The following is a 27,538-nucleotide window of genomic DNA, read 5'->3' as shown; positions in this document are numbered from 1 at the left end:
ATGAGATATTAATTCCTCTCGAACTGTGGCTGGTAGGATCTCCTCACTGTGATTCAGTATCCCTGGGAAGTAACAGATAAGATATGTTAGTACACAAGACACTCATTATCAGGTTTAATTTTACTAACAAGGTCCACACACTATATACATATTTGTATAGGTTGTACTGTGATGAGTGACAATGTGAAAAACCCTGTGAGTGTTTAAAAGCACTGTCACCCACTTCAACAGTCTAGCAGTCGGACAAAGCTGAAGTTTACAATGAAGTTGTGATTGACTTATAGTTCCTTGTTTCCATACTGTGTGCAGTTGATGTTTTTAATTAGTAGTAAATTAGTTGTTTTCTATGTAGCATGACTATTTCAACAATACAAGACTAGAAATAGTTTATTAAAAAACGAACATGTTATTATAGTAGAATGTCCTAGTTTTAGACCAGTGAGGTAAAAGGCAGTTTACAATTGAACATTTTCTGGTCGCATTACATTTCCTTTCCATTCTGATAGCTTTACCTTTGGTTGTGGCTTTTTAACCTAAATGAAAAAAAATAAAAAAACTATTGGTTGTTGGGATGAAACTGACTGCCACCCTGGTTATAGTTAGGGTTAGGGTTAGGGTCGTATACCTGGTTCAGTGCCACATTGACCACAGTAGAGTCTTGGTTACAGGTGGCTTTACAGGCAAATCCTGAGATACGGATGGAGATGATGAACTGAGTAATGGAGAACACCAGCATTATTCCAACGATCCCCAGATCATATCTCTAAAATATATTCAACAAATCATATAAAAGTAGATTACAAATAATATCCCATCAGTTACATTGAGTGAGGCTCTAAAAGTTCATATTATACTACATATTAACAGTAGTTTGAACAATTGAAACAGTGCACAAGTCACATGGATTACTTTCAATTTTTATGATACTTCTATTATGCCTTTTGTGTCATTTGAAGAACAATTTCTAGTCGTTAGTCATTATAACTGTATGGAAAATACTGAAAAGCACAATCTTTATTAGTAAAAATTTGTTTCAATTAGTAAATGATGACACAGTTGTCATTTTTGGGTGAACTATTCAAGTAAACAGCAATTAAAGAATAAACAAATTTAAGCTGATCACATTACTATAGTATTGCACATTGTACATTTAGTACCTTAAATAGTCAGAAGAACGATAGTGATACCACCACCCTCCACTGGAAATGATATCAATATCTATGGACATCAGAACGATGGCTATCCCCGCAGTTATGGCACTGAACACATTCATTATAATAGAGGCTTTGACCTGCAGAGGAAAAGAGCTGACATGTGAAAGGTGACAGTAATAGTAAAGGGTGTACACTTATAAAATGTCCTGAACTGCAGGTTTAAATATGTAAATTGATAATGAGTCAGATCCCCTTTTAGTCCATATTCTTCTGGTAAAAATGTGTCATTGTTCTATAAGAAAGTTGAGATTAATGTGCAAGCTTCTGTCTACTGTGGGAAAAGAGAGTTTTTGGGGGAGTTTATGGTATATTTAAAACTTATTTGCCTCAATTTGTAATCATTTATATATACATATATACATTTTGACAGAATATAAAAATGTTATGTAATAATCACTTTATAGGAGATCTACATTTCTCAATATCACTCAATAGCAGGAGACTGGGGATGAGCACAAGCGGATGTGTTGTAGTGTTGCCATGCATTTCTGTGTATTTGTGTTCTGTATTTGTGTTCCCCCCCGCCCCGCCCCGCCCCGCCACACACACACACACACACACACACACACACACACACACAATATTCATTTCCTATGTGGCGTCTACAGAGCCCCAAACATCCTGAGTGTGACTTTTTTTTTTTTTGTCACACTAACATAGTCAGATACCATTTAATTTTTTTTCTGTGTGGATATAGTAAGTGTGAGAAAAGTCATCAAGTTTCATGCCATTTAGATGAAGGGATAATATTTGTTTTTTAAATATTATAGCAAACGTCATTTGTAGTTTCCCCCGGCCCCAACAGCACATACGGGTTAAACAGATGCTGCTAACAGATGATGATATCTGGACTGATGCTATATGTTTGACAGCTTGTAATGATTTAATAATAATAGTGTATGAATACATTAGAAACAATGTGGCAAAAGGAAAGTTATCACACACAGATTTCATTTTACATTTACATTTATTCATTTTAGCTGACGCTTTTATCCAAAGCGACTTACAATTGCTATATATGTCAGAGGTCGCACGCCTCTGGAGCAACTAGGGGTTAAGTGTCTTGCTCAGGGACACATTGGTGTCTCACAGTGGATTCGAACCCGGGTCTCTCACACCAAAGGCATGTGTCTTATCCATTGCGCCACCACCACCACCATTTCAGCACATTATGTACGTACCACACACAGATGAAGTTTATTCTGCGCAGCAACAGACAGAGATCCAGCACTGATGAACTGAGAGAGAAACAACACATTTCACAGTTCATTCTGGAAATTAAAAACAGTAAAACCATTAAATGAAACTTACAATAACGGATCCCCAGTAGGTGATGCCACTGATGACAGACAGATGGTAATAGAAGGCACTGGTGCGTAAGATACCCAATAAAAAAACCACCACTCCAATCATTATTTGGACAGTCTAGACAGGGCAGATATGAGTCAAGTAGTGTTCTTCATAAGGGCATAGCATTCACACACACACACACACACACACACACAGAGAGAGAGAGAGAAGCTATTAATGTGTTATGCACTATACAGTCTTAAGGCAATCAGATCGGAACACATCTGTTAACTTGAGGTCATATAATAATAACAGATTTTTATCCCCGAAATATTCCCAAAATCATCCATAATTGTAATTCATCATTAAATGATTACCCCTAATGCCTTTGGTTGTGCTTTGATAAAGCCAGTAAGAGCCGTGCTGGGCTGTGCTCCTCTGGTCTCCTGCCCATCATCACCAGTCACAATATTCTGAGTCACCTGTGGATTTACTTGGATGACAACTGTAGCTTTATCAGAGGAGATGATCTTGCTGGTTTCCATTTTAGGAAGAGTTTTCACCTGTAATTAAGCGTTCAGATTCTGCAGTTCACAACTCACTCAAGGCTGTTTTATTTTCTGTGTTTCATGTACAGTATTTATGATTAAAGCATTATCTGATGCCCTTGTCCAGAGTGACGGATAAAACCGTGATACTTGCTTTACTAAGGCTTACATGAGCTTATAGACGTCTTCCTCTCCGACGAAACATCACAGGACTCAAATTTACTCTGTTCACAGTATTTTGCAGGATTGTATATTTTGTAGCCTAATGTCCAAACAAATCCAAAACTAATAAATATAATTTTATGTGCCAAAGTATAACAATAAATGAACAACCGTTTACACTGAGTCTCACTAGTAATAAAATAAACTATAGATGTCAATTAACGCATAAAATATTTTACCTGAAATGAGTTGTTGATGAGGATGTCTGATCACTCTAATGGCGTATCTGTGTGTGTGTGTGTGTGTGTGTGTGTGTGGACTGTGAAGAACTGCTAAGGAGGAGGAGCTTGCTTCATATGAGCTTGCTTTATACTTTTAAAGATTTTGTTGAAGCCCTTCCTGATTAAATGTACATATAGATCAAATCTACAAGATAGCATAAATTATAGCCGTTGATTGAGGACAAAAAATCTCTGTGATTAAAAGCACCAACAGACGTGTCTCTGTTCAAAACACACAATAATCCTGTAGTTGGGCCCTGATTTATCAATAAATGATGGAAAAAGGCTTTAAAATGACTATAAATTAAACCCTGATGAGACTTTTTGCCATTTTTGTATCAAGAAATCTGAAATATTACCCATAAGCAATGAGTGTAACATTAATGAGAGGGACACTGCACAACTACAAAAGATTTGTCTGACAGGACTGCATGTAACTGCAAAATTTTAGTGTACATAAAAAATATTGGTACAGTGAAATAATTACTCTACACATAAAGCAACAATCTTTGACGTAAGTGACCCTTGAACAGGCAGCCAGTCGTGGTTTGATGTGGCCGAGAATGCACATTCAGATCATTCAAAGCAAAAATAGTTCTTCATGCTGGTTTCACAGTTCAATAATGTTCCGAACTGCTCCGAGACACGAAGGTTGAGAGCCAAATGCAGCTTTAATTAAGGGGCAATCCAGACACGTACAGGCAATAGGTCAAAACACAGGTAGGCCGTCCAAACAAACAAACAAACAAAACAGGCAGGGGTCAGAGGCAAAAGAGTAATCCACGTAACAGGCAAAAAAATCCAAAAACCAAGAGACATGAAACCAGGGAAAACGCTCGGAAAGGCAGTTCAACAACATACAAAACATCCACAGTGAGTGAATGAGTGAACATGGTATAAATAGGCTGAGACTAACAGGGTAATGAGTCACAGGTGAATGCAATCAGTGATGATGAGTCCGGGCAGTGAGTTATGGGAAATGTAGTTTGTGAGGGAGTGATAATAGTCTGGTGTGGAGTGCCCTCTGGTGGCTCTCAAGGGCACTCCAGCTGTTGACCGTTACATAGCTCCCCCCTCTAAGGAGCGGCTTCCAGACGCTATAAAATTATACAGGAGGGAGGTGGAGCGGAGGCGGACCCGGGGGCAGGATGGAGGGCCAGGCTCGTGAAGCGGAAGAGGACCTGGAGACTGTGGCAAGACGGGAGGCCAGGGCAGTGCTGGCGACCAGGGCGGAGCAGGCTGAGCAGGCGGCCATGGAGGAGACGACCCTTCAGGAGACCAGGGAGGAGACCATCCTTCAGGAGGCCATGGAGGAGACGACCCTTCAGGAGGCCATGGAGGAGACGACCCTTCAGGAGACCAGGGAGAGACGACCCTTCAGGAGGCCATGGAGGAGACGACCCTTCAGGAGGCCAGGGAGGAGACGACCCTTCAGGAGGCCATGGAGGAGACGACCCTTCAGAAGACCATGGAGGAGACGACCCTTCAGGAGGCCAGGGAGGAGACGACCCTTCAGGAGGCCAGGGAGGAGACGACCCTTCAGGAGGCCAGGGAGGAGACGACCCTTCAGGAGGCCATGGAGGAGACGACCCTTCAGGAGACCATGGAGGAGACGACCCATCAGGAGACCAGGGAGAGACGACCCATCAGGAGGCCATGGAGGAGACGACCCTTCAGGAGACCATGGAGGAGACGACCCTTCAGGAGACCAGGGAGAGACGACCCTTCAGGAGACCATGGAGGAGACGACCCTTCAGGAGGCCAGGGAGGAGACGACCCTTCAGGAGACCAGGGAGAGACGACCCTTCAGGAGACCATGGAGGAGACGACCCATCAGGAGACCAGGGAGAGACGACCCTTCAGGAGACCATGGAGGAGACGACCCTTCAGGAGGCCAGAGAGGAGACGACCCTTCAGGAGGCCAGGGAGAGACGACCCTTCAGGCGGCCAGGGAGGAGACGACCCTTCAGGCGGCCAGGGAGGAGACGACCCTTCAGGCGGCCAGGTAGGAGACGACCCTTCAGACGGCCATGGAGTAGACGACCCTTCAGGAGACCAGGGAGGTCACGACCCTTCAGGAGACCAGGGAGGAGACCATCCTTCAGGCGGCCAGGGAGGAGACGACCCTTCAGGAGGCCAGGGAGGAGACGACCCTTCAGGAGGCAAGGGAGGAGACGACCCTTCAGGAGGCCAGGGAGGAGACGACCCTTCAGGAGGCCAGGAAGGAGACGACCCTTCAGGAGGCCAGGAAGGAGACGACCCTTCAGGCGGCCAAGAACGAACGAGATGACCCTTCAGGAGGCCATGGAGGAGACGACCCTTCAGGAGGCCAGGGAGGAGACGACCCTTCAGGCGGCCAGGGAGGAGACGACCCTTCAGGCGGCCAGGGAGGAGACGACCCTTCAGGCGGCCAGGTAGGAGACGACCCTTCAGACGGCCATGGAGTAGACGACCCTTCAGGAGACCAGGGAGGTCACGACCCTTCAGGAGACCAGGGAGGAGACCATCCTTCAGGCGGCCAGGGAGGAGACGACCCTTCAGGAGGCCAGGGAGGAGACGACCCTTCAGGAGGCAAGGGAGGAGACGACCCTTCAGGAGGCCAGGGAGGAGACGACCCTTCAGGAGGCCAGGGAGGAGACGACCCTTCAGGAGGCCAGGAAGGAGACGACCCTTCAGGAGGCCAGGAAGGAGACGACCCTTCAGGCGGCCAAGAACGAACGAGACGACCCTTCAGGAGACCATGGAGGAGACGACCCTTCAGGAGGCCAGGGAGGAGACGACCCTTCAGGCGGCCAGGGAGGAGACGACCCTTCAGGCGGCCAGGGAGGAGACGACCCTTCAGGCGGCCAGGTAGGAGACGACCCTTCAGACGGCCATGGAGTAGACGACCCTTCAGGAGACCAGGGAGGTCACGACCCTTCAGGAGACCAGGGAGGAGACCATCCTTCAGGCGGCCAGGGAGGAGACGACCCTTCAGGAGGCCAGGGAGGAGACGACCCTTCAGGAGGCAAGGGAGGAGACGACCCTTCAGGAGGCCAGGGAGGAGACGACCCTTCAGGAGGCCAGGGAGGAGACGACCCTTCAGGAGGCCAGGAAGGAGACGACCCTTCAGGAGGCCAGGAAGGAGACGACCCTTCAGGCGGCCAAGAACGAACGAGATGACCCTTCAGGAGGCCAGGGACGAGATGACCCTTCAGGAGACCAGGGAGGAGACGACCCTTCAGGAGGCCAGGGACGAACGAGACGACCCTTCAGGAGGCCAGGGACGAGACGACCCTTCAGGAGGCCATGGAGGAGACGACCCTTCAGGAGGCCATGGAGGAGACGACCCTTCAGGAGGCCATGGAGGAGACGACCCTTCAGGAGGCCATGGAGGAGACGACCCTTCAGGAGGCCATGGAGGAGACGACCCTTCAGGAGGCCATGGAGGAGACGACCCTTCAGGCGGCCAGGGAGGAGACCACCCTTCAGGAGGCCATGGAGGAGACGACCCTTCAGGCGGCCAGGGAGGAGACGACCCTTCAGGAGGCCAGGGAGGAGACGACCCTTCAGGAGGCCAGGGAGGAGACCACCCTTCAGGCGGCCAGGGAGGAGACGACCCTTCAGGCGGCCAGGGAGGAGACGACCCTTCAGGCGGCCAGGGAGGAGACGACCCTTCAGGAGGCCAGGGAGGAGACGACCCTTCAGGAGGCCAGGGAGGAGACGACCCTTCAGGAGACTAGGGAGGAGACGACCCTTCAGGCGGCCAGGGAGGAGACGACCCTTCAGGCGGCCAGGGAGGAGACGACCCTTCAGGCGGCCAGGGAGGAGCAGACGGTTCAGGGCTATAGGGCAGACCAGACAGTTCAGGAGACCATGGCGGCGCGGCCAACATGTTCCTATCAAGGCGGCTATGGAGTTATGAACAGGAACAGACACCGGCTCAGGAACAGAAACAGACACCGGCTCAGGAACAGGAACAAACACCGGCTCGGTGGTGGCCATCTTGTCCGGAGATACTGGCTCGGCGACGGCCATCCTGTCCGGAGACACTGGCTCGGCGGACGTGACGTGAACAGTCTCTGCATTGGCAGGCGTGATGTGAACAGTCTCTGGATCGGCAGGCGTGACGTGAAGAGGCTCAGGCTCAGCAGGGCTGACGTGAAGTGAACCAGCCAGCAAAAGAGCATGGATTATATACTGTTGAAGATTCCAGCCAGGGTGATGAAGTGGCATAAGGGATCTGAACGGCTTGGTTAGTCCTCCACGGAAAAATATCATTAGGCAAACTTCATCAAAAAATGCCAAATGTGCCAGCTCAATAAAGTCTCACATACTCCTCTATGGGCCGGTCTCCCTGACGGAGACACATAATCTGTGCTGCTGGATCTTGGTGGGGCGAAGTTTTCTGTTACAAACTGCTCCGTGTCACGAAGGTTGAGATCCAAATGCAGCTTAAATTAAGGGGCACTCCAGCCACGTAATCCAATATACAGGCAATAGGTCAAAACACAGGTAGGCAGTCCAAACAAACAAACAAACAAACAAACAAAACAGGCAGGGGTCAGAGGCAAAAGAGTAATCCACGGAACAGGCAAATGAGACATGAGACATGAGACATGAAACCAGGGAAACCGCTCAGAAAGGCAGTTCAACAACATACAAAACATTGCAGTGAGTGATTGAGTGTCCATGGTAGAAATAGGCTGAGACTAACAGGGTAATGAGTCACAGGTGAATGCAATCAGTGATGATGAGTCCGGGCAGTGAGTTATGGGAAATGTACTTTGTAAGGGAGTGATAATAGTCTGGTGTGGAGTGCCCTCTGGTGGCTCTCAAATAACATCAGATCGATCAAAAACATGAAATCACATCTTTTTTCCTCTTTTTTGGAGACAGATGCAGCTGTGACCTACCTAAATATTTTATTTGTGTATTTGACCTTTTTAAATGGTCTACGCTTGACTGATGCTGTCTTTATTCTCACATAACAGTTCTAAAATAAAAATAAAATAAAAATAATATTCTGACCATGAAATCAAAACTAGACTTGTGATTTTATGACATTTAAATTTATTCAGGTACAGAAGTAACACATTATTTGTGTATGTAACCCAGAGTAATTACAAATACAAATAAAGAAAATAAAAAAATAAATAGTAAGCCAGAGTGGTTAAATTCATTACTGAATTCAGAAATGTAAAGTTAAAACTTTTTCCATTAATGATCCAAATTTTTTTTTAAATTGCAGATAAAAGGACAATCAAGGGACAATAACAATGATTATGACTTAAAACTAGACAGAACGTCTAGCTAGATATTTATTTAATTTCAAAATGAACTATATTTTGTTGTTACGAGTGATTTTGTGTGATTTTTGAGTGTTTTCATTCTGGACATGGCGATGACACGGACTGAATCATCACTGTGTGGAAGAAGATGGCAAGCCTCCCAGCAAATCTTGAGTTTCAGCGCATTCACTGCTTAGTTTTCCCCGGACGGAGGAAAAGTCTGTGCAGGATGACAGAGTGAACTGACATGGAACTCTTATCTCTTCTCAATCGATATAGTCTATTTTTGTCCCATTCAACACGACGATAGGCCTGAAGTGTTAAAACATCACTGAATTATTGTTTTTCCTTTTGAATTCAGAGACTGGTATTTGAAAATGCACTTTTGAATCTATGGATAGGCCTATTTGATCTGTTTATCTATATTGACCGTTGAATTGTTCTTTATTGTTTGTTCATTTGTTTATTGCCTGTTTTATTTATTTATTTTAGAGATAAGGGTTTATTGTGTGAAATAATTGAAATGTAAGTGTTATTTTAATTTTCTTTGTGATTTGAACTGTAAAAAAGGTAACTAAACCAGTGTAGATTTCAATTAAGAAACATAAAACCTAAAATTAGTTCAGATAAGTAACTATGACTCTAAAAGATGAATATGTAAAAAGAAAATATTGAAATACGAGTTAAAATAGAGACAATTTGCAATAAATCTAATTTAAAAAAAGATTAAAAGGAAATACATAGGCTAACTAATATAAGAAATAAAAAGAGATTAAAAAGGGATATATAACTCTAATAAGTCTAACAAGAAAAGAGAGAAAACTCAGAAACCGGTTTATTTAATTGTTTAGCCTATTTTCCTTACATTTATTGACAATCAGTGGTCTGTCAATTTTTTATTTATTTTTTTTTTTACTTTGCTACATAGACTACTTAGATCAATACTTCATCATCGAACAATATTCAGAAATAGGTGTAGTTGTATGATTTTACTTTTATTAGACTGTAGATTGTAAAGAATGCTTGGTAATAGGTCTATTATTTAAAAGATGTGAGAAACAACTACTTATTCAGAATTTATACTGTTCCCAGATGACTCGTTTTGGATAACACAGATGTTTTCACCTTGTTTGTTTATTTACTTTTGACCACAAAATGTGTGTGTGTGTGTGTGTGTGTGTGTGTGTGTGTGTGTGTGTGTGTGTGTGTGTGTGTGTTTGTTCAACTGTATCACAACAGACTAAACAAAAAGTCCAGGATATACTAATTCAGAAACTTGGTTAACAAATAGAATCTTTGGTCCAAGTCAAACATGTAATGAAATTATATTACAAAACTTTGGGCCTTGCCTCATGCAGAAGTACAAATATGCACAAATATTCTTGCCTGTAAGACTAATATATATATATATATATATATATATATATATATATATATATATATATATATATATATATATATATATATAAAACATTAATTCCTCTCAAACTGTGGCTGGTAGGATCTCCTCACTGTAATTCAATATCCCTGGGAAGTAACAGATAAGATATGTTAGTACACAAGACATTCATTATCAGGTTTAATTTTACTAACAAGAACCACACACCATACAGACTATTTTTTATTGAAAAAGAGAAAAACAATAAAGCATGTTGTGATTGACTAATATTTCCTATATCTATTTCATCATAAGCAATGTTAAAGGCATTTTACCATGAAACATTCTGGTAACTTTATATTTCTTTTTCATTCTTCTAGCTTTACCTTTTTTGTGGTTTATTTAGTGGATTTGCATAATTCTCTAAAAACATAGACTTAAACACAAATAACTATAGGTTGTTGGGATAAAACCACCAATGAATCATTTACCTAGTTCAGTGCCACATTGACCAGTGTAGAGTCTCTGTTACAGGTGGCTTTGCAGGCGAATGCTGAGATACAGATGGAGATGATGAACTGAGGAATGGTGAACACCAGCATTATTCCAACGATCCGCAAACTAAAATACTACAAAACATTCAACAAAATTGATTGAGAAGCATGCATAATTTGAGCTAATTATGAGAGTCCCACCAATCAGTATATATATTTAAGCAATAAGAAAAATAAAGCAATTAAGAAAAGATTCTGTCATTATTCCAAACCTATATACACCTTTCTTCTGTGAACAGGACAAATTTTGAAGACTGTTTTATACACATTTACAATAAATGATAACTGAGGCATTCAAGCTTAAAAAAAGAAAAGACACAAACCAAAAGATTCCTTCTGAAGTTTAGGTTCCCTATCGATACGGTTCACTTGTATTGCGTCACTAGAAAATGGGAAAACTCTTTTGCGCTACTGCGCTCGCAAGTCGCTTTTCTGAGGAAAACGACTCTGCCCCTCGTTCTCCACTGTTCTCTTCCTCTCAGAGCCATATATATATATATATATATATATATATATATATATATATATATATATATATATATATATATATATATATATTCCCTTTTTGAGCTAATTTGCAACAGTTTGTTTCTGTTCGCCACCCGCCCGCAGGTCACAGATCTTCCACCTGCTTGTCGCCGAGGGTGTCCCCCTGCCACCACCTCCGCTCCCGCCAGGCCTCAGCAGCAGCCTCCACCAAAGCCTCAGTGTGGAGCCGGCAGAGGAACCCTATAAATCCTTTTTATCCTGTTGCACCGCACACTCAGACCCCACTTCGGGCCACTATGTTTTCTGAGTCGAGGCGTTAGTTTACTTTACAGCCAGTACTTCATTGTACCTAAGAAAGGAGATGGGTTAAGGCCAATTTTGGATCTGTGAACCTTGAGTCGGACCTTGCACAGGCTCCAGTTCAAGATACTAATGCAGAAACGCATTTTCGAATGCATCCGTCCACAAGATTGGTTTGCAGCAATCGACCTGAAGGACATGTAATTTCATGTCTCAATCATCCCGCGACACAAGCCATTCCTGTGCTTTTTTTGTTCGAGGGTCGAGCATATCAGTATAGAGCATATCCTACCCTTCGGGCTGTCACTGTCACCTCGTGTCTCTACGAAGGCTGCAGAGGCGGCCATTGCTCCCACGAGAGAGTGTGGTGTTCGCATCCTTAACTATCTTGATGACTGGCTGATACTAGCTCAGCCTCGGGAGCAGTTGTGCGAACACAGGGACATGGTGCTTAGTCACCTCAGCCATGTGGGACTTCAGGTAAACTGGGAAAAGAGCAAACTCCAGAGGATCCCCCGTGGAGAGGATCTCTTTTCTCTGTATGGAGCTGGACTCGGTCAACCAGACGGCACACCTCACAGAGGAACGTGTCCGGTCGGTGTTGAACTGCTTGAATACACTCAAGAGCAGAAAGTGGCCCCACTGAAACTTTTTCAGAGGCTCCCGAGTCCCGAGATGGGCGTGGCAACCCAGCCACACTCTGTGTGACAATCACCCCAGCCTGCCGCCAAACCCTCAGCCCATTGTCAGACCCTTCGCTTCATTTCAACTTGGGTGATCTACTATAAGCAGTCGTAGACACCATCACTTCTGTGAGAGCGCCCTCTACGAGGCACGCTTATGCTCTGAAGTGGAATCTGTTCTCACCGAGAAGACCGAAGGTGCTTGGTCGGTACTGAGCTTTCCTTCCTGCAAGATGGGATGGAGCGAAGGCTGTCTCCCTGCATCCGGGGGCAGCGCTAGCAGGTTCAACACCTGGTCCCGAAAGGGAGTGATAGGAACTTTGGGCACACGAATTCTAGGCACGATTCGTCAAACCGAAAATGAATGCAGGTCACCTATCATCTTGATGGAAGCCAAAGCAAGCAGGAGAACTGTTTTCATTGACAAGACTTTTAACTCCGCTGCCTGCAGAGGTTCAAAGGGAGGACTCTGCAACGCCTTGAGCACTAGAGATAAGTGTCAAGAGGGTATGGGGGGGGGGGTGAATTTAGTCTCCTCGTGTCCCTCAGGAACCTGACAATCATGCTTTCCCAAGGATTTTCCGTGCACTGGATCATGATGTGCGGCACTTGAGGCAACAATCGAGGCAACATGAGGGAGCAGAGGTGGATAGTGGATGCCATCATCTTGGCGTACCAATCCCAAGACGCACCCTTCCCCCTCAGGTTGCGAGCCTACTCCACTACATCCACACCTTCTTTATAGCCTTCATGTCGAGCCACTTGCCTCCCATGTACTTGCTTCCAATAGCCAGACAACACCATAGACCCCACTCGAAGTGTCGACTTGCTGTGCCATTCCCCTCCTATGGACCGGATACGTGCGACATTTCTGCTCCTGGTGAGATCTCTGTCAGCCAAACCCTGTCAAGTTCCTCCCACACCCCAGGGCTAACACTCGTGTGCATTGGTAGAACCTGTGCTAGGCTGGGTGCCATATGATGTGATCCCTACGGCGATCCCATATGTGTATTCTTCCACGGTACTGCTTCCTGAGGTGAGCCTGTGTCTTTTCCCTAGTAGAGCCTGCTCTGGTGTTGCTAGAGCTCAGTGACATTCCATATGTCGTTCTGCCCTAACGCCCAGTACACATGTGTAACTTCCACACGATGCCTCCCTACGGGCAGAATGTGGCTTCTGCAGCATTCCCTTTCCACTGAAAGGGCACGCTTTCCAAGTGTTATCCAATTCTGTCTGAATGGGTCATGCGGAACAGCAGTTAAGACTTCCCTGGCCTAAGCCCTGTCCCATCTTCAGCCCCAAGTTGCCCCAAGGATAAGAAGGCTTGTGCTGGGCACTGGAAGGTGGCAGCAATACGTCAAACATGACCGACTGAAAGGGAACGTCTCGGTTGCATATGTAAACCTCTTTCCCTGAACAAGGGAACAGCGATGTACAGCTCTGAATAACCCGCAACAACCACCACAAATTTCTCCTCCATCATTGCAGTCTCCGGACGTTCCAAGCAAATGTAAACAGGAAGGGCCACCTCTCCAGTCAATCTGATTGGACAGTGGAAAAAAACATGATCACATTGAGTTGATTTTTATTCAGAGAGCTCCTACAAAAACGCGAGGTGCAGCTGGCGGCTAAAGCGTGAGGTGCTCGGGGTGCATGAACAGCAAGCAAAACTCTTACTGCCAATAGAAAACATTTAAAAAAGGCGCTCACTGCAAAAATGCATTCTGCCTGAAAAAAGTCTTACTAGCAAATGACAGTGAGTAAATGATGACAGAATTTTAAACAAAAAAAACAAATTAAAAACACATTACACATGAATACAAAATATGAACTGTAATACCTCAGCATATAAACTTGGATCCATCATTGATATTATTCCTAATTGTAAGGACATCAGAAGAATGGCGAGTCCTGCAGTTATGGCACTGAACACATTCATTCCAAGAGAGGCTTTGACCTATACAAAGACAGAAGGTACAAGTTTCAGACACTGAGGGGGTATACAATTTTTACTCAAACAACAGATCATTAAAAAGGCTTGCAGAAACTCATAATTACTTTTAAGGAGGGTGTTACGTCCCAGGGTGTTCTAATATCATTTGTTGTGAGAGCCTGCTTGTGTTCCCTGTGTTGGGCTTTCCATTTCTCTCCCTTATTCTCTTTCACTCAGGTTAATTGTCATCAGCTGCAACTCGTGAGCATGCTTGAGACTGAGACGTGTGTGTGTGTGTGTGTGTGTGTGTGTGTGTGTGTGTGTGTGTGTGTGCGCGTGTGTGTGTGTGTGTGGCCTATAACTTTGAGTTAGGAGTGGGACTTATACTTATTAGTTGTGTGCCAGTAAAGGTTCCTTAGTTTTGCTCACCAGTTTATCCTTTTGTGGGTAACTAAAATATATTAGCTGTGTCCCAATGACTACGTTTACATGCAGCCAATAACCCGTTCAAAACCGGGATATTAGCAATAACCCGGTCGCGCACGGCCATGTAAACACCGGCAAAAACCCGGATATGCTCATATCCCGGTTTTTAAAAACCCGGATATGACCCCTGGGGTACCCCTTTTCTAACCCGAATATTTGGTCATGTAAACGCGTATCGGCATATCCCCATCAAAAGGAACATTGATTTGTGTTCTGCGCATGTTCTATTCGCAAGGAATCTTGGTCTTTTGAGTAGAGACGGCACATACAGAAACCCGCGTGCAGTATACCGGAAGTAAACAAGAAGTAGAGGTAAACATGGCGAGACGCAGCACAGCACCACACTTTTGGAGCGAGGAGGAAAGCGCAAACAAAGGCGATCGCTATCTGCCCCGAACTATTCATTAACCGCGTGCTGCTGCTGTTGTTGATGTCTTTGGATACAGGAAGAAGAATCGGAAATGACGCATATTGCGTCTTAAGGTTGTCAGTACGTCCAGACGCTAACCGTGCGTCGCCGTTTACATTGGGATATTGCCAATTGATTACAAATTCCATGTATACAGGAGTAACTCTCTCTGCTCACGCATGTAAACAGGTTATTCCGAATGTTTCAGAAACCCAAATAGTGACCCTAACCCGACCATAACCCGGATATTGGCTGCATGTAAACGTAGTCAATGTGAAGGCTGCATCCTCCGAAGGCCACAGACTTCAAACGATGCAGCCTATGCGTCCTCCGAAGGACGCACCGTGTAGCCTCCGTAGGATTTCCTAATTGCGCAGCCAGGTGTTCCCGATTATCGCTCCAGGCGCCAAGCAACGGTGCGAGAGTATGCTGCCATCCTGATAATTCATTTGATATAATTGAGTAAACAGCTATGGAGCCAGAATTGGCTATTGTCATTTTTATGTTTTATATTTTACTGGAGGACATGGTAAGGATGTTTCAGGTCATGTACTTTCTGCTTAGCCGAAGATTCAAATATTCATTTATATCTTACCTTGATGCGATTTTGTAGGCTAGTGCATTCTTTTTATTATGCACATAAATGGACCATGGTAAATATATTTACACAGGTTGTCAATCTTATTTGAATATAAAACCCAGTAGAATATAAAAAGTCCAGTGCAAAAGTTACTCCCGCTCGTCCTCGGCAGCTGTCAGTCACTGTTGCTAGGCGACAAGAACAATCGTCTGTAGGCTAGACCGGTCCCAGCGCTTCAGATGCGCCCTTTGAAATGGGACGGAGCTGTGGTTAGCAACAATTTGTTAATATTGTGACAATAGGCCTACATTTTGTTACTTTAATTTTCAAAATAACCAGTGATGATATGTAAGAAACTACTTTGTTAATACTCAAAGTAATTTTCCCACACAGGACAGCAACACTACAAAATGATGTTATTTTACAATATGATGCATTGTTTTACATTAAACTACACAAAAGTATATAGTTTAAATGTATCAACCTTGAAAATATTCATAAGTAAAATGCAACATATGCAGCAATATAAAAGCAGAACCATCATAAAAACCCTGACAAGGTTTTTTTCCTGCAGAATTCCTTTACTTTTACTCTTGATGCCTTAAGTACATTAGAGTATGCAAGATAATTTGCTAATAATGCTCTCCTCGCATATGCAGTCCCATGTCTTCTCTAATCAAGTCCAAAAACTCATCCTCTCTGTCTCGCCTTCTTTGTGGTGCTGGTGCTGATGCTGGTGCTCGTGCTCGTGCTGGTGCTGGTGCTGCTGCTACCCCTGGCTCCTCCTCTTCTTGGGCACACACTGTTGAACTCGGCCCTGGTGTGTCCTCAGGGATTGAGGCGATGAGGATGGGGGGGGGGGTTCCTAAAACAATGCCTCTGTCCCAACATCTCATCTGTCCATGAGGACAAACCAGGGTCAAGTTGCAGCAGTGGGTTTCCCACTCACACCCTCACCTGTCCCAGGACACGTGCAATCCTAAGGCAGAGCAAATTAACCATGACTTGTTAACAACAACAGCACAATACATTTCAGCAAAGATGTTTCTTACTTTGTATTTTTAAAATCATATTCATATTCAGAAATCATATTTATGAATACTCAAATTTGGTTAAAACCTTTGTAGACATAGCTTGCATGACAGCACTACAAAAACACATAAAAGTGAAACCCCGCTGCCTTATCTACTGCTTTTCTTATGTTTGTGGGCTTTATAGGGTGAGTGATATTTCTTATTTACATAAGTTAGACAGACTACTGCAAATGGTACAATAAAATTTAATTTAATTGATTCAGTTTACTTATTTATTTTTAATTGCAATTTAATAAATTGAGCGGTCTGCTCCTTGCTCCCTGAAACAATTATTAAACTAATATTAGCACAAGTTTTGCCTCAGACCACCTGACAAATGAAGCCACGCAATGGTGACGAAAGAGTTAAGGTGAAGTTTATAAGAAAGAAAAACTTGTGGCTTTTAACTCAGGTTTCACTAGCTATTTGAGTAAATGAAAACATAATACTTACATTTACATGTGAATTTGCCATCCACCGTATTTATAAAAAAAAAAAAAAATGCTGTCGTCACCGGCGCGCGATGACTTATGGGGTAGAATAGGGTAAGATAGTCCGCTAAGTGTCCATTTATGTATCCTTCCTTTCACGGGGAAACGAAGGGTGCATTTGGCGTCGCTTTAGCCTTCGTCGCACCGCGATGACGCAACTGGCCTTCGAATATGGCCTTCGGAGGATGCAGAATTGAATTGGGACAGCCTTCATCGCGCCGCGGTGACGCAATCGGCCTTCAAATGCGACCTCCGAAGTGTGCAGCCTTTGAATTGGGACATCCTTTGTCGCGCCACTGTGACGTTTCATCGCGCCTCTGTGACGCAATCGGTCTTCAAATACGGCCAATCGGCCTTCAAATACGGCCAATCGGCCTTCAAATACGGCCTTCGGAGGATGCAGCCTTCACATTGGGACACAGCTATTATGTCATCCAGTATTAACTTTATTTTCTATTTTAACTTTACTTGTGGGTAATTAAAAGGTATTGTATCACTTACAAAATTCAATTCAGTCAGGACCACTTCGCCAAGTATATACATTTATTACAATTACAGCATACAGTTAGTGTTGGCGGTATGGTTCTGTTCTGGGCAAAACTCCTACGCCTGTGCATGAGTTGTGAAAATACAAAAACATGATAGAAAAGCTTGCAATGTATTGAACTGTACAGGAAAAACAAAACAGACAGAGTTGGGGTGGAGTTGGGGTTGGAGGAGGGAGTTTAAATGTGAGCAGTGATGCTATGGTGGAAATGCTGAAGGAATGGGAGTTTATATGTGCTGCTGTGATCGACACTGGATTGGAACATGTCATGAACAGCTGGCTATCAGCTGATGCGAGCTTGGCTGACGTGGCCTGCCTGAACTAACGCAATGCTTGATTTCAGTCAGGGCCACATGGACATGTCATCATCATTATCAGCTCATCTACATCACCTGTGTTATGTTAATCAGTGTTCATCTGTGTTAGTATTTAAGTTCCTTCAGTTCAGTCAGTCTTGGTCCGTTTTCTGTTGTATTTGGTCTGTCAACCTTCTGCCTTTCTGTACCAGTTTAAGTTAAATTATTATAAGTATACGTTTTGCATTGGAACTTTTTGACTCCTCATCTTCTTCTGCCTGCACCGCACCCTGACAGAAGAACAGACCGCCCAAAATGGACGATAGGGTCATAATGACCGTCCTAGCTCAGGAGAGCCTAAACTTTTTTACTTTTGCCCTGGATTTTTGCAGCCTTGCCTTCACCAGCTCCCTCGACGATGAGAGCCTGTGCAGCTTGTTCAGGATCGGGGCCACATTTAACCATCAAATCGACTTCCCAGACACTACTGGACTGGACTGGAGGGAGACTGTCATCCGGTGTCTGGAGAGCGTCGTGCCTCGGTCCGGAACACAGCTAGACCTAGGGAATCCTCACGTCATGCCTGACCAGCCTGAGCCTGTTCACGTCATGCCTGCCGAACCAGTGTCTCGTCCCGCCGAGACCACCCATCCAGAGTCTCGTCCTGCCGAGACCGCCGTCCAGAGTCTCGTCCCGTTGTCTTCATGTCTACCGAGCCTGAGCTTCTTCACATCATGTCTATCGAGCCTGAGCTTTACTTCACATCATGCCAGCCGAGCCGAGACAGAGACCAAGCCGAACCCAAATCTTCTGTCTCCGAACCTGAGTCTTCTGTCCGTGAGTCTGTCTCCGAATTCCCACCCAGCCTCCCTCTCCCACCTCCTCCCCTTACCGGGAGGGGGGAGTAATGTCACAGTTGTGTTCCGTTTAGTTTGTTTTCTTTGGAATTGTCTGCCTGTCATCATGTCACGTGTCATCATCATTATCAGCTCATCTACATCACCTGTGTTCTGATAATCAGTGTTCATCTGTGTTAGTATTTAATGATGTTTTATAAACAAAGTTCGGGAGGAGCACGTTCAAATAATCAATCAATCAACTCGTCATCAAACAATTACCATGTCTACCCTATCAGCATGAGAGGAAGCATATATATTCACTCTGTCAACTCACCTAACATTCCTTGACAGTTTTCAGCATCCCTCCACCACCCCGACTCCTCACTCTTGGCTTGTTCTTTCACAGCCAGGAATACGGGGGGAGTACTCTGGGTTCGGGCCGAATACCGAGCCCGGAGCCCTCTCCTCGGACAGCACGCCAAATACGCCTTTATTCTATCTGACTTATTTGTAAGTGTGAACTCGTGAAAGTTCCTTCAGTTCAGTCAGTCTTGGTTCGTTCTCTGTTGTATTTGGTGTGTCAACCTTCTTCCTATCTGTACTAGTTTGAGTTATATTATTGTAAGAAAACGTTTTGCATTGGAACTTTTTGACTCCTCATCTTCTTCTGCCTGCACCGCACCCTGACAAAATCGTTATAAAAAAAGAGAGGTATACCTAGTGTGTTAAAAGTTTTTGGATAGTCCACGATCAAGAAATCGTTTAACAAATGAAGCACAAAAGGCAGCTTATATTTATTTAAAAGAATCCAACAGAGCGCTTGCGATAAAGTATCGAAAATACGAAAATTTTAAACCTTTGTTTACCTCTTTTACCAATAAACTCCCGCGGGCTGCGCTCATCCGCCTTGAGCTCGGCCCGTCCAAAACAGCTTTTCTCGGCTTAATCCAGTTAAAGGCGTGTATCTCGCGACAGCTCCGTGTCGTTGCGGAGTTGCGTTTTAGCACTGACAATATCGCGTCATGTCAGCAGATGCTGGCAAAGTGCCATTGTGCCTGTGCAGTGTGTGCATCTCTACAGCTCTGATTAGGACTACGGACACCATGTAAATAAATGTCTTCAGTCGTTGTCTCTTTTTGCTATTCTACATGACGGCAAGAATTTGAAAAGCCTTTGGCTTGTTCCCTAATGTTATCAGTCTCCCAGTCATTCTCCATAGTCAAGCCACAAACAGTAGGAATCTAGCAGAGTATGGGTTCGCCACTCCCTCTTATGACGTTGTAGGATTATCCTTGAACAGTCCATTTCATATTAACCCAACACCACATTCCACAGTTCGGAACGATTCCCCAGTGAATCATTAGTAAGTCATAAAACACAGTCATGGTGCCGAGATGGCTAAAGGAGATGTCACCCCCCTTTCCCTTGTTGTGTGTGTCTAATCTCAAACCAGCGATGCCAGGACAGCAGGAAAAGATTCCTCTTTGTTCCACAAACTTAAGACCAAATGGCCAAGAACCCTGTGGTGACCCCAATGCATAAATCCACAGCCTTATCAGGAAACGAAGGATGCTAAAGCATTCTTATGGCCCAGAATCACCACAAACCCTAAACCAGGGGACACCCCCCCTTTCTGCAGTTGTAAATTCCAGAGACTTTTGTCTCCAAAACCAATAGACTGAAATTAACCCACTTGTGGTTTAATACAAACAACGATCTCAAAATTGCTTCCAATAAGCTGAATTGATCACCAGTATTTACCTCACATATATCTTAAGTATCATGTATATTTTATGTAACCTGTGGAGTTCTTTCTGTGTGTTTAACTTTCATTACAGCCTATTTGTAAGGTTTTCTACCTCAGTTATAGGAACTAATCACCAGAAGTTGCCTCATACATGTGTATTCTCTGTAGTATGTATGCTGTATATTACTGAAGTTAATTTTGTGTGTTAAACACTTATCACAGCGAAATCCTTATTTAGTTCCACCTCCACTATGGGAAGTATATGTATTTTGGTACCTACTTGATGGGTAAATGATTTCTAGAATGTTGATATAAAGTAGATGTGTGTAGGATGCACCATATTTAAACTATTAAGTTTACTTATTAAAGCGTTTAACTAAACTCTCAGGAGTTTGGGCACACGTGATCATGTGGACTTTACGCTAATTACATGCAAGAACCGGAGAACGGGGCGTAGGTCCCGCCCAAGACAATATCTGATTGGCTGTCGCACTAGGAAGGACGGGTCAGATGGACACGCTTATAACCCAATGACAAGCAGCTATGACTTCCTTTTTGCCTTGCTTTTTGCCTGCCTTGTGCCTCGCTTTTGCAGTGACCTTTGCTCTTGCTGACCTTTCCATCGTCCAGCGTGTATGCTTACATACTCTTCAAACCACCAAGAGCTCACTCAAAACTCATCAACTCTTCCGTAAGATCCTTCGTTGAACTTCTTCAAAGAAACCCCTCTCAGAGTCGCTCCAGACTCAGAGGAAACTCCGTTGCATAGCAACCCGCAATCCAGGAAATCCCGCGAACGAAGCGCCACCCGGCAAAGCCAACCAACCACTCACCATCGAGTGCTGTCCCTCAGAACGCATCATCGACCGACTGCCAGCCAATCAGCGCCGAAGAGATTCCCTCTCCAGCAACTTCGTCACAGGGAACGCACGCGCTCAGGAGCATCTAAACGCAAGTACACAATATCTCCTAATTCTGGTTGAACTGGTGCAAATCTTAAGAAAACGAACTAAGATTAAAGTGCTAGTAGATTGATTCTCTCAGGTTGCGGTCAAGAAATAGTGTCTAACGCTAGACATTTGGGACTCCATTCACACTCCGTTAATAACATCACTCTCTGTCACTGTTTGAATGAATGTTTGTGTGTTTTTGTGTTAGTTTAGTTTGTGTGTATTAGAGTAGTTCAATAAAGTCTTGGTTGATTTTACATACAAGCGTCTTGTGCTGTGTGCTTACAAGTTACTGCCTTAAACTGAAGATTTTGCTACCTTGCTCATATTAATCAGTTATCATAACTTTATGATATTATTACCGTAGGCCACGGAATAATATTCTGTCCAGAATTGGTAAAATACCCTAATCTCAACTTATCGGTGGACGAATAGTTGATAAAGTGTTAAATATTAATTCTGAATAGTTTGCATAATAATTCGGTTCTTATTTCCTGTAATTCAATCCCCTTTGAGTTATATTGATCTTAATTCCCTTATTAATCTTACAACGTCATCACCCAGTCACTGTAAAAGACATGCTACCTTTGAAGAAACCCCAATAAATGTTATTTTAACGCATTTTAACCCTCTGAGGTCGGCAAACGCGCCGGCGCGTTTTGCTGGATTTTCTCCACATTGTAGCACTATAAACTTAAATTACTCCGTCATTTATGGTCATACAGAAAAAAGAAATATAAAAAAAGAATCTGTGATATTTCTACTTTTGTATGTGTCCACTTACAATCAAATCAAAACATTGTGCTTTTGTAAAATAAAGAATATAAACAGGGTGTGCGTTCTGCCTCTCCGTCGCGGTGAACTTTTTTTTCTTGAGCACGTCTATAAACTGAAACAAAACTCAGCGAATACTTGTCACACATTTATGAGCCATACACCTTTATAAACATTTAAGTGTGTACTTTTAAATGATCGGGTTCAAAACGAAAACAAATATTTTCTGTTTAAGTAATTTGTATAAAACCAACAAGATGTCCAGCTTCTCAAACGCTTGCTCATTACAGTTAATTTGGCCACGCCCACTCGCGCAAAAGATATTCACATGCAAATCTCCACATGGAACGCGAACGCGCTCGTTACCTCAACAACAAAACACCAAAACACTTCACTTCACTTTTCGTCGAGTTTGAAAGACGCGCCTGAGCTTACATTGGATTTAGGCTACCTCAGAAGAAGAAGAACGCAATTTGAAGACAAGAAAGATTTAAGGTAAGAAATTCTTACATGTTTGTTATTGTTGCATAAATGTCACGTTGCAGTTGAACTGTTGCTAGATATATGGGGAATATTATAATATTTAGACCCGTGTTTACTGTTAGGCCTACTGTGTTTGTGGCTATCTGGTCAAACGTAGATATGTATATGGTAACCATAATGTTTTATATTTGAGCGCGATCGCGTTTGAATGTATCAGATTTTGCAGCGCGATCGCGTTTGAATGTATCATTTGAAAATTTGAAAAGCAAAACACACCAAACGGCTTCATGTTTTTACTATTATCTCATTTCATATCATCATAACGAATGGAAACATTTGAAGTAACATGATAATCAATATATTTTTCTCTAGCTTGGTTGTTACTGAAATATTTTTATTATTATTTTACCCAGCACTGCGCATAGCCTATGCCTACAAGGCACAACAATCCTGGTGTTCATTTACTATATATTGTTGGAAACATTTGTGTGTGTGTGTGTGTGTGTGTGTGTGTGTATTTTGTGAACTTTAAAAAGCAATTTTAACCAGAAAAATCTAATATTTATTTCCAAAATCGTGCAGACCTTTCTCTTGATATCAGTATGTTCACTTTTTTTTCAGGGCCCAGATGAGTCCTACCGACTTCAACATTCACATGAGTCTCTGGAACATGAACATGGTAAAGTGAAAATCAAACACCTTGGAAATTGAAGGTATGTACAATGTTTTTAGGAATGGCACAAAGGTCTCTGTCTTTCAATAAGTGCTTTTTTGCCATTTGTTGTGTCTATTTGGATTATGTTGTGTAAATAAATCCAAACAATTTAAAAGCCATTCTTTTTTAAATCTCCTCATTTACAGTATTGTGCAAGGTTGCTCAGAATGATGGGCCCTGATAAGCTCCTAATAGGGCCATTAGGGAGGTTCTTTGTCTTTCTCAGGTGAGAAAAGCCTTACATATTAATGAGGTAATCCGCCCCTTCGCATAAGGCTTATTCACACAAAACACGTCGTAAAAATTTTAAATCAATATATTGTCTTCTCTGAATGAGCAGTCAGGGTGATTTTCACATAGTTTTGCAGCAAATATTCTAGGCTACGTCATACAATTTTCAAAAGTCTTGTGAAGAAATAATCAGTAGGGGTTTCATGGCCTTATTTCAGTGAGAATTTTTTTTTGTATTTTCACAAACCACGCATAAATGTCATTATCTCAAAACTACAAACTTTTACATACATGCTGTTGATATATTATTGTAGCAGAGTTTGTGCTGAATACAGTGTAATTAGACTTTAGCCATGAAAATGTCACAAGTAACAGAAATAACCAGAAATGTCAGAGCATGTCAGAACACCTCCAGGGCCCAGAAAACAGCTCAGACCTCAGAGGGTTAAGACAGACATTTTTACATATATACATATTGAGCACTTTAATTTACACATTAATTGGTTGTGGTGGTTAACCTGCAATTTACACTTTGAAGTTATGACACATTGGAGTATGAATCACTGGGGTAACCTTTTCTGCTGCTTCATCTTCAGGTAAACGGCCTGCCAGAGGTTTAGCACTTCTCGGGCACAGAGAAGGAGTATGCGCAAAAGAACTACACAAGGAGCAAGACAAAGCACGATGACCGGTAAAATGTCTGCTTATCAAAGCCAAATCTACTACAGACCAGTCCAGTCTTTGGTTGAACTGTTGAATGTACATAGCTGCCTTAGCCGAGAAAGATTTATGGTACTCGTAGAAAGAGTCCCACCATAAGTCATGGCGAGGTCTGAGATAATGGCTAAATAGGTGTATAATTCTGATCTGCGCTCCGGATAGACTTCACAGATTATGTCTCTGAAGACGCCGAAAGCCACATTAAACTTAATGAAAGCCATCAAGTTAAAGGCGTGTATCTCGCGACAGCTCCGTGTCGTTGCGGAGTTGCGTTTTAGCACTGACAATATCGCGTTATGTCTAATGGTTAGACAATTAGACAGCCATTGGTCATTATCTTCTAACATGACATATGTCTCCACAGTCAACTATGCCTTTATCTTGGCTCTCTGAGCACAGCAGGGTTATTACCAGATTAATATCGTTACCTGCGAGGATCTGGGCGTGCAGCTGGAAAGAGATAGCAGGGGCTCCGGTGGTGGACGCTGGGAGAACCGTGGCTAAGGATCTGCGTGGTAGAAGGTAAGCAGGTCCCATGATGAATGATGTGGAGGGAGCAGCATCTGCAGCAGCAACGGGAGCCATGGGAGCAGGCGGCGACGAAGTTGAATGGAAAGAAAGCTGATTTTCCTTGGCTTGGATCCTAGCGTCTAAGCTGGTTAGGGAAAATGTAATGTTCTGAAGGGCTGACAGCACAGGATCCTCTGTAGACTCGAGCTGTGTGTGATGTTGCCGGATCGTTCCGTCCTTTTCTTCGGAGCCGGTGGGTTGGTGGAATGGGAGGAGTGCTTTCGCTTGGCAGTGGCTTTCCTGGATCTGGATGGTGTTGGAGTCGATGGAGTTGTGGGTGTTTCTGGGATGTTTTCCAGGAAGAACTGAAAGAGTTCTTCGTGTCTGATTTCGAGAGGAGACTGGATGTTGTGGCTGTCCAGTGTCGCGAGAATTTTCTCAGCAGGCCAGTCAGCTATAACAAGCAGAGGAGTTGTTTTGTTGGCCAGTCGCGAACTTCTGCGCACACTTGGAGCATTGTCCGGATCAAAATTCTGGCCTGCGTTTTCTAAGAAAAGCTGAACTTGTTCTTCGTCTGAATCCAGATCAGACATGGTGAGTAATGCAATTATTTTTGCACCCCCAGTGGGGGCCAAGGAGACTGCAACACCACCACACTCTCGTAAGCGGAGGAGGAGGAAGGCGTCTCCTATTCCACAGGGCCTGGAGCCCATCCCCAAGGGCTTCACCCTGCTGGCACCAGCCCAGCGCCTTCCAGCACCACCTCATTGCCTCGCCCTGCCAGTGCCACCCCAGCGTCTCGTCCTGCCGGCATCGCCCCAGTGTCTTGCCCTGCTGGCACCAGGTGGCGTCCCCTTTGAGGGGGGGTAATGTCAGGGTTCTGTCATTTCTGTCTGGGTTATATTCTGGTTGGTGACAGAGCTCTGACATTCCCAGTTTGTCCTGTTTATGTTTAGTTTGGTTTATTGTGAGCTCATGGCTTGTCTTGTATTCCTTGTGCCATGTGCTCTCCTGTCAATTGTCTAGCTCCTCCCATCTCGTTACCTGATAATCAATCTTCCCCACCTGCTTTGTTCATTACCCTCTTTTGTTTTCTCCCTATTTAGTCTCCCTGTGTTTGCAGTCCTGTGCTGGATCGTAGTCGATGTTTCCCTCGTGTTTCCTGTTCCCGCCTGAGATCTCTCTTGGTTTCCCCTAAGGGGTAGTTTTTGTTTGTAGTTTTGGTTTTGCCTTTTATTTACTTAATAAACATCCTTATTTCCGCACTTGTATCCTCGCTTCACTTTTGACCATTCCGTGACAAATACTCCTCTCTATAGCTATTTTTTCTAGTCAACTAAGGTGCTGGTCATTAAAAGGCTTTCCTGAGGTAAATGTAACGTTCTGTGCCATAATTGTTCTCCTGCTGTTTTATTGACCTCTTTCCATGGTTGAAAACTCTGGTTGGTCGATATTATTTATGAGGCATTTACCTTTTGGTAAGTTGTAACTTAGGCTACTGTATCTTTAAATAAAAAAGTAACAGATGATCGGTTTACTTAAACTGAGGCGCTACAGCGATCTGTCAAGTCACATTTACAAGCACCAAAACGGTATTTATTGTCTGAATTTCATAATAAAATGGACAGAACCTGAGAGCTGAGAATTTTTTTTCATATCAATAGTAACCTTCTCTGTCTAGTCTGTCGGAGTCAGTGTCCTCTTTGCTCTGCTTGAGCAATCTTTCTCTGCGTGAGAAAATGGATGTGTGGCGTGAAAGCGTGTGAAAAGTGTCGATTGCGTCTCACACTGAATGCCTGAGAGTTGGCAGCCCTGATTAAGTGATATGTACATACCACAGAAGGATGAAGTTTAATCTGCGCAGCAACAGACAGAGATCCAGCAATGATGAACTGAGAGAAAAAACAACACATTTCACAGTTCATTCTGGAAATTAAAAAGAGTGGCAAAAAATTTAAAAACATGAAATGAAACTCACAATGCAAGATCCCCAGTAGGTGATGCCACTATAGACAAGAATAGCAGGGTAATTGTAGTCATTGATGGTGAGTAGAACACCAAGAAAGAAGACCATCACTCCAATCATTACCTGGACAGTCTAAGGGCAGATATAGGTCAGGTGTTTCATTCATTATGGCATAACACACATGTGTGAATGAATGCACTGATCTAGAAGAAATTAAATACTCAGAAAATTCCTAAAACCATGTATTATTATAATGTATGTGGTATTAAGTAAATGCATTACCCCCAATGCCTTTGGTTGTAATTTCAAAAATCCTTCAAGAACTGTATTTTGATCTTTTCCTTCGGTCTCCTGTCCATCAACACAAATACCGTTTTCCTGTGTCACCTTTAGTCTGACGACTGTACCTTTGTCTGTTGAGATGACCTCGCCGGTTTCCATTGTAGGAAAAGTTCTGGATTTCACCTGTAATCAGCATGTTCATATCACTCTTGTTCAAGATCAGTAAGAAATGTCAGCAAAGTACTTTCCATAGGAGAAATGATGACTATTTAAAGATAACAAAAATATCTGTGCTTCTCATAGCTAAATACATTTTTGACAAGGATGCCTTTGTCCA

At 43.5% G+C, this 27,538-nt stretch overlaps 1 protein-coding gene across 1 annotated transcript; it reads right to left on the bottom strand.

Moving 5' to 3' along the window:
- Positions 1-28: 28 nt before the first annotated feature.
- On the bottom strand, positions 29-27,378 carry LOC307148346 (membrane-spanning 4-domains subfamily A member 4A-like). The gene is made up of 6 exons (XM_079853790.1): positions 27,202-27,378; positions 26,932-27,051; positions 26,789-26,845; positions 14,010-14,126; positions 10,635-10,721; positions 29-62 (listed from the first exon to the last, which is right to left on the bottom strand). Exons 1-5 carry the CDS (start codon positions 27,358-27,360, stop codon positions 10,635-10,637), a joined length of 540 nt encoding a protein of 179 aa, XP_079709916.1. The 5' UTR covers positions 27,361-27,378; the 3' UTR covers positions 29-62.
- Positions 27,379-27,538: the final 160 nt, after the last annotated feature.

Source organism: Squalius cephalus (assembly GCF_949319135.1).
Source record: "Squalius cephalus genome assembly, chromosome: 20".
Taxonomy (NCBI): domain Eukaryota; kingdom Metazoa; phylum Chordata; class Actinopteri; order Cypriniformes; family Leuciscidae; genus Squalius; species Squalius cephalus.
This window is presented reverse-complemented; position numbering and strand designations above follow the sequence as displayed.

Bases quoted from the DNA above. Each gene is read 5' to 3' on its own strand.
- LOC307148346 (XM_079853790.1), bottom strand. From the start codon at position 27,360: ATGGAAACCGGCGAGGTCATCTCAACAGACAAAGGTACAGTCGTCAGA. The intron at 26,846-26,931 runs GTGAGTTTCATT...TTTTTCTCTCAG, and splicing joins CCTACTGGGGATCTTGCATT to TTCATCATTGCTGGATCTCT. The intron at 10,722-14,009 runs GTATTACAGTTC...ACCATTCCTCAG, and splicing joins ATCCAAGTTTATATGCTGAG to TTCATCATCTCCATCTGTAT.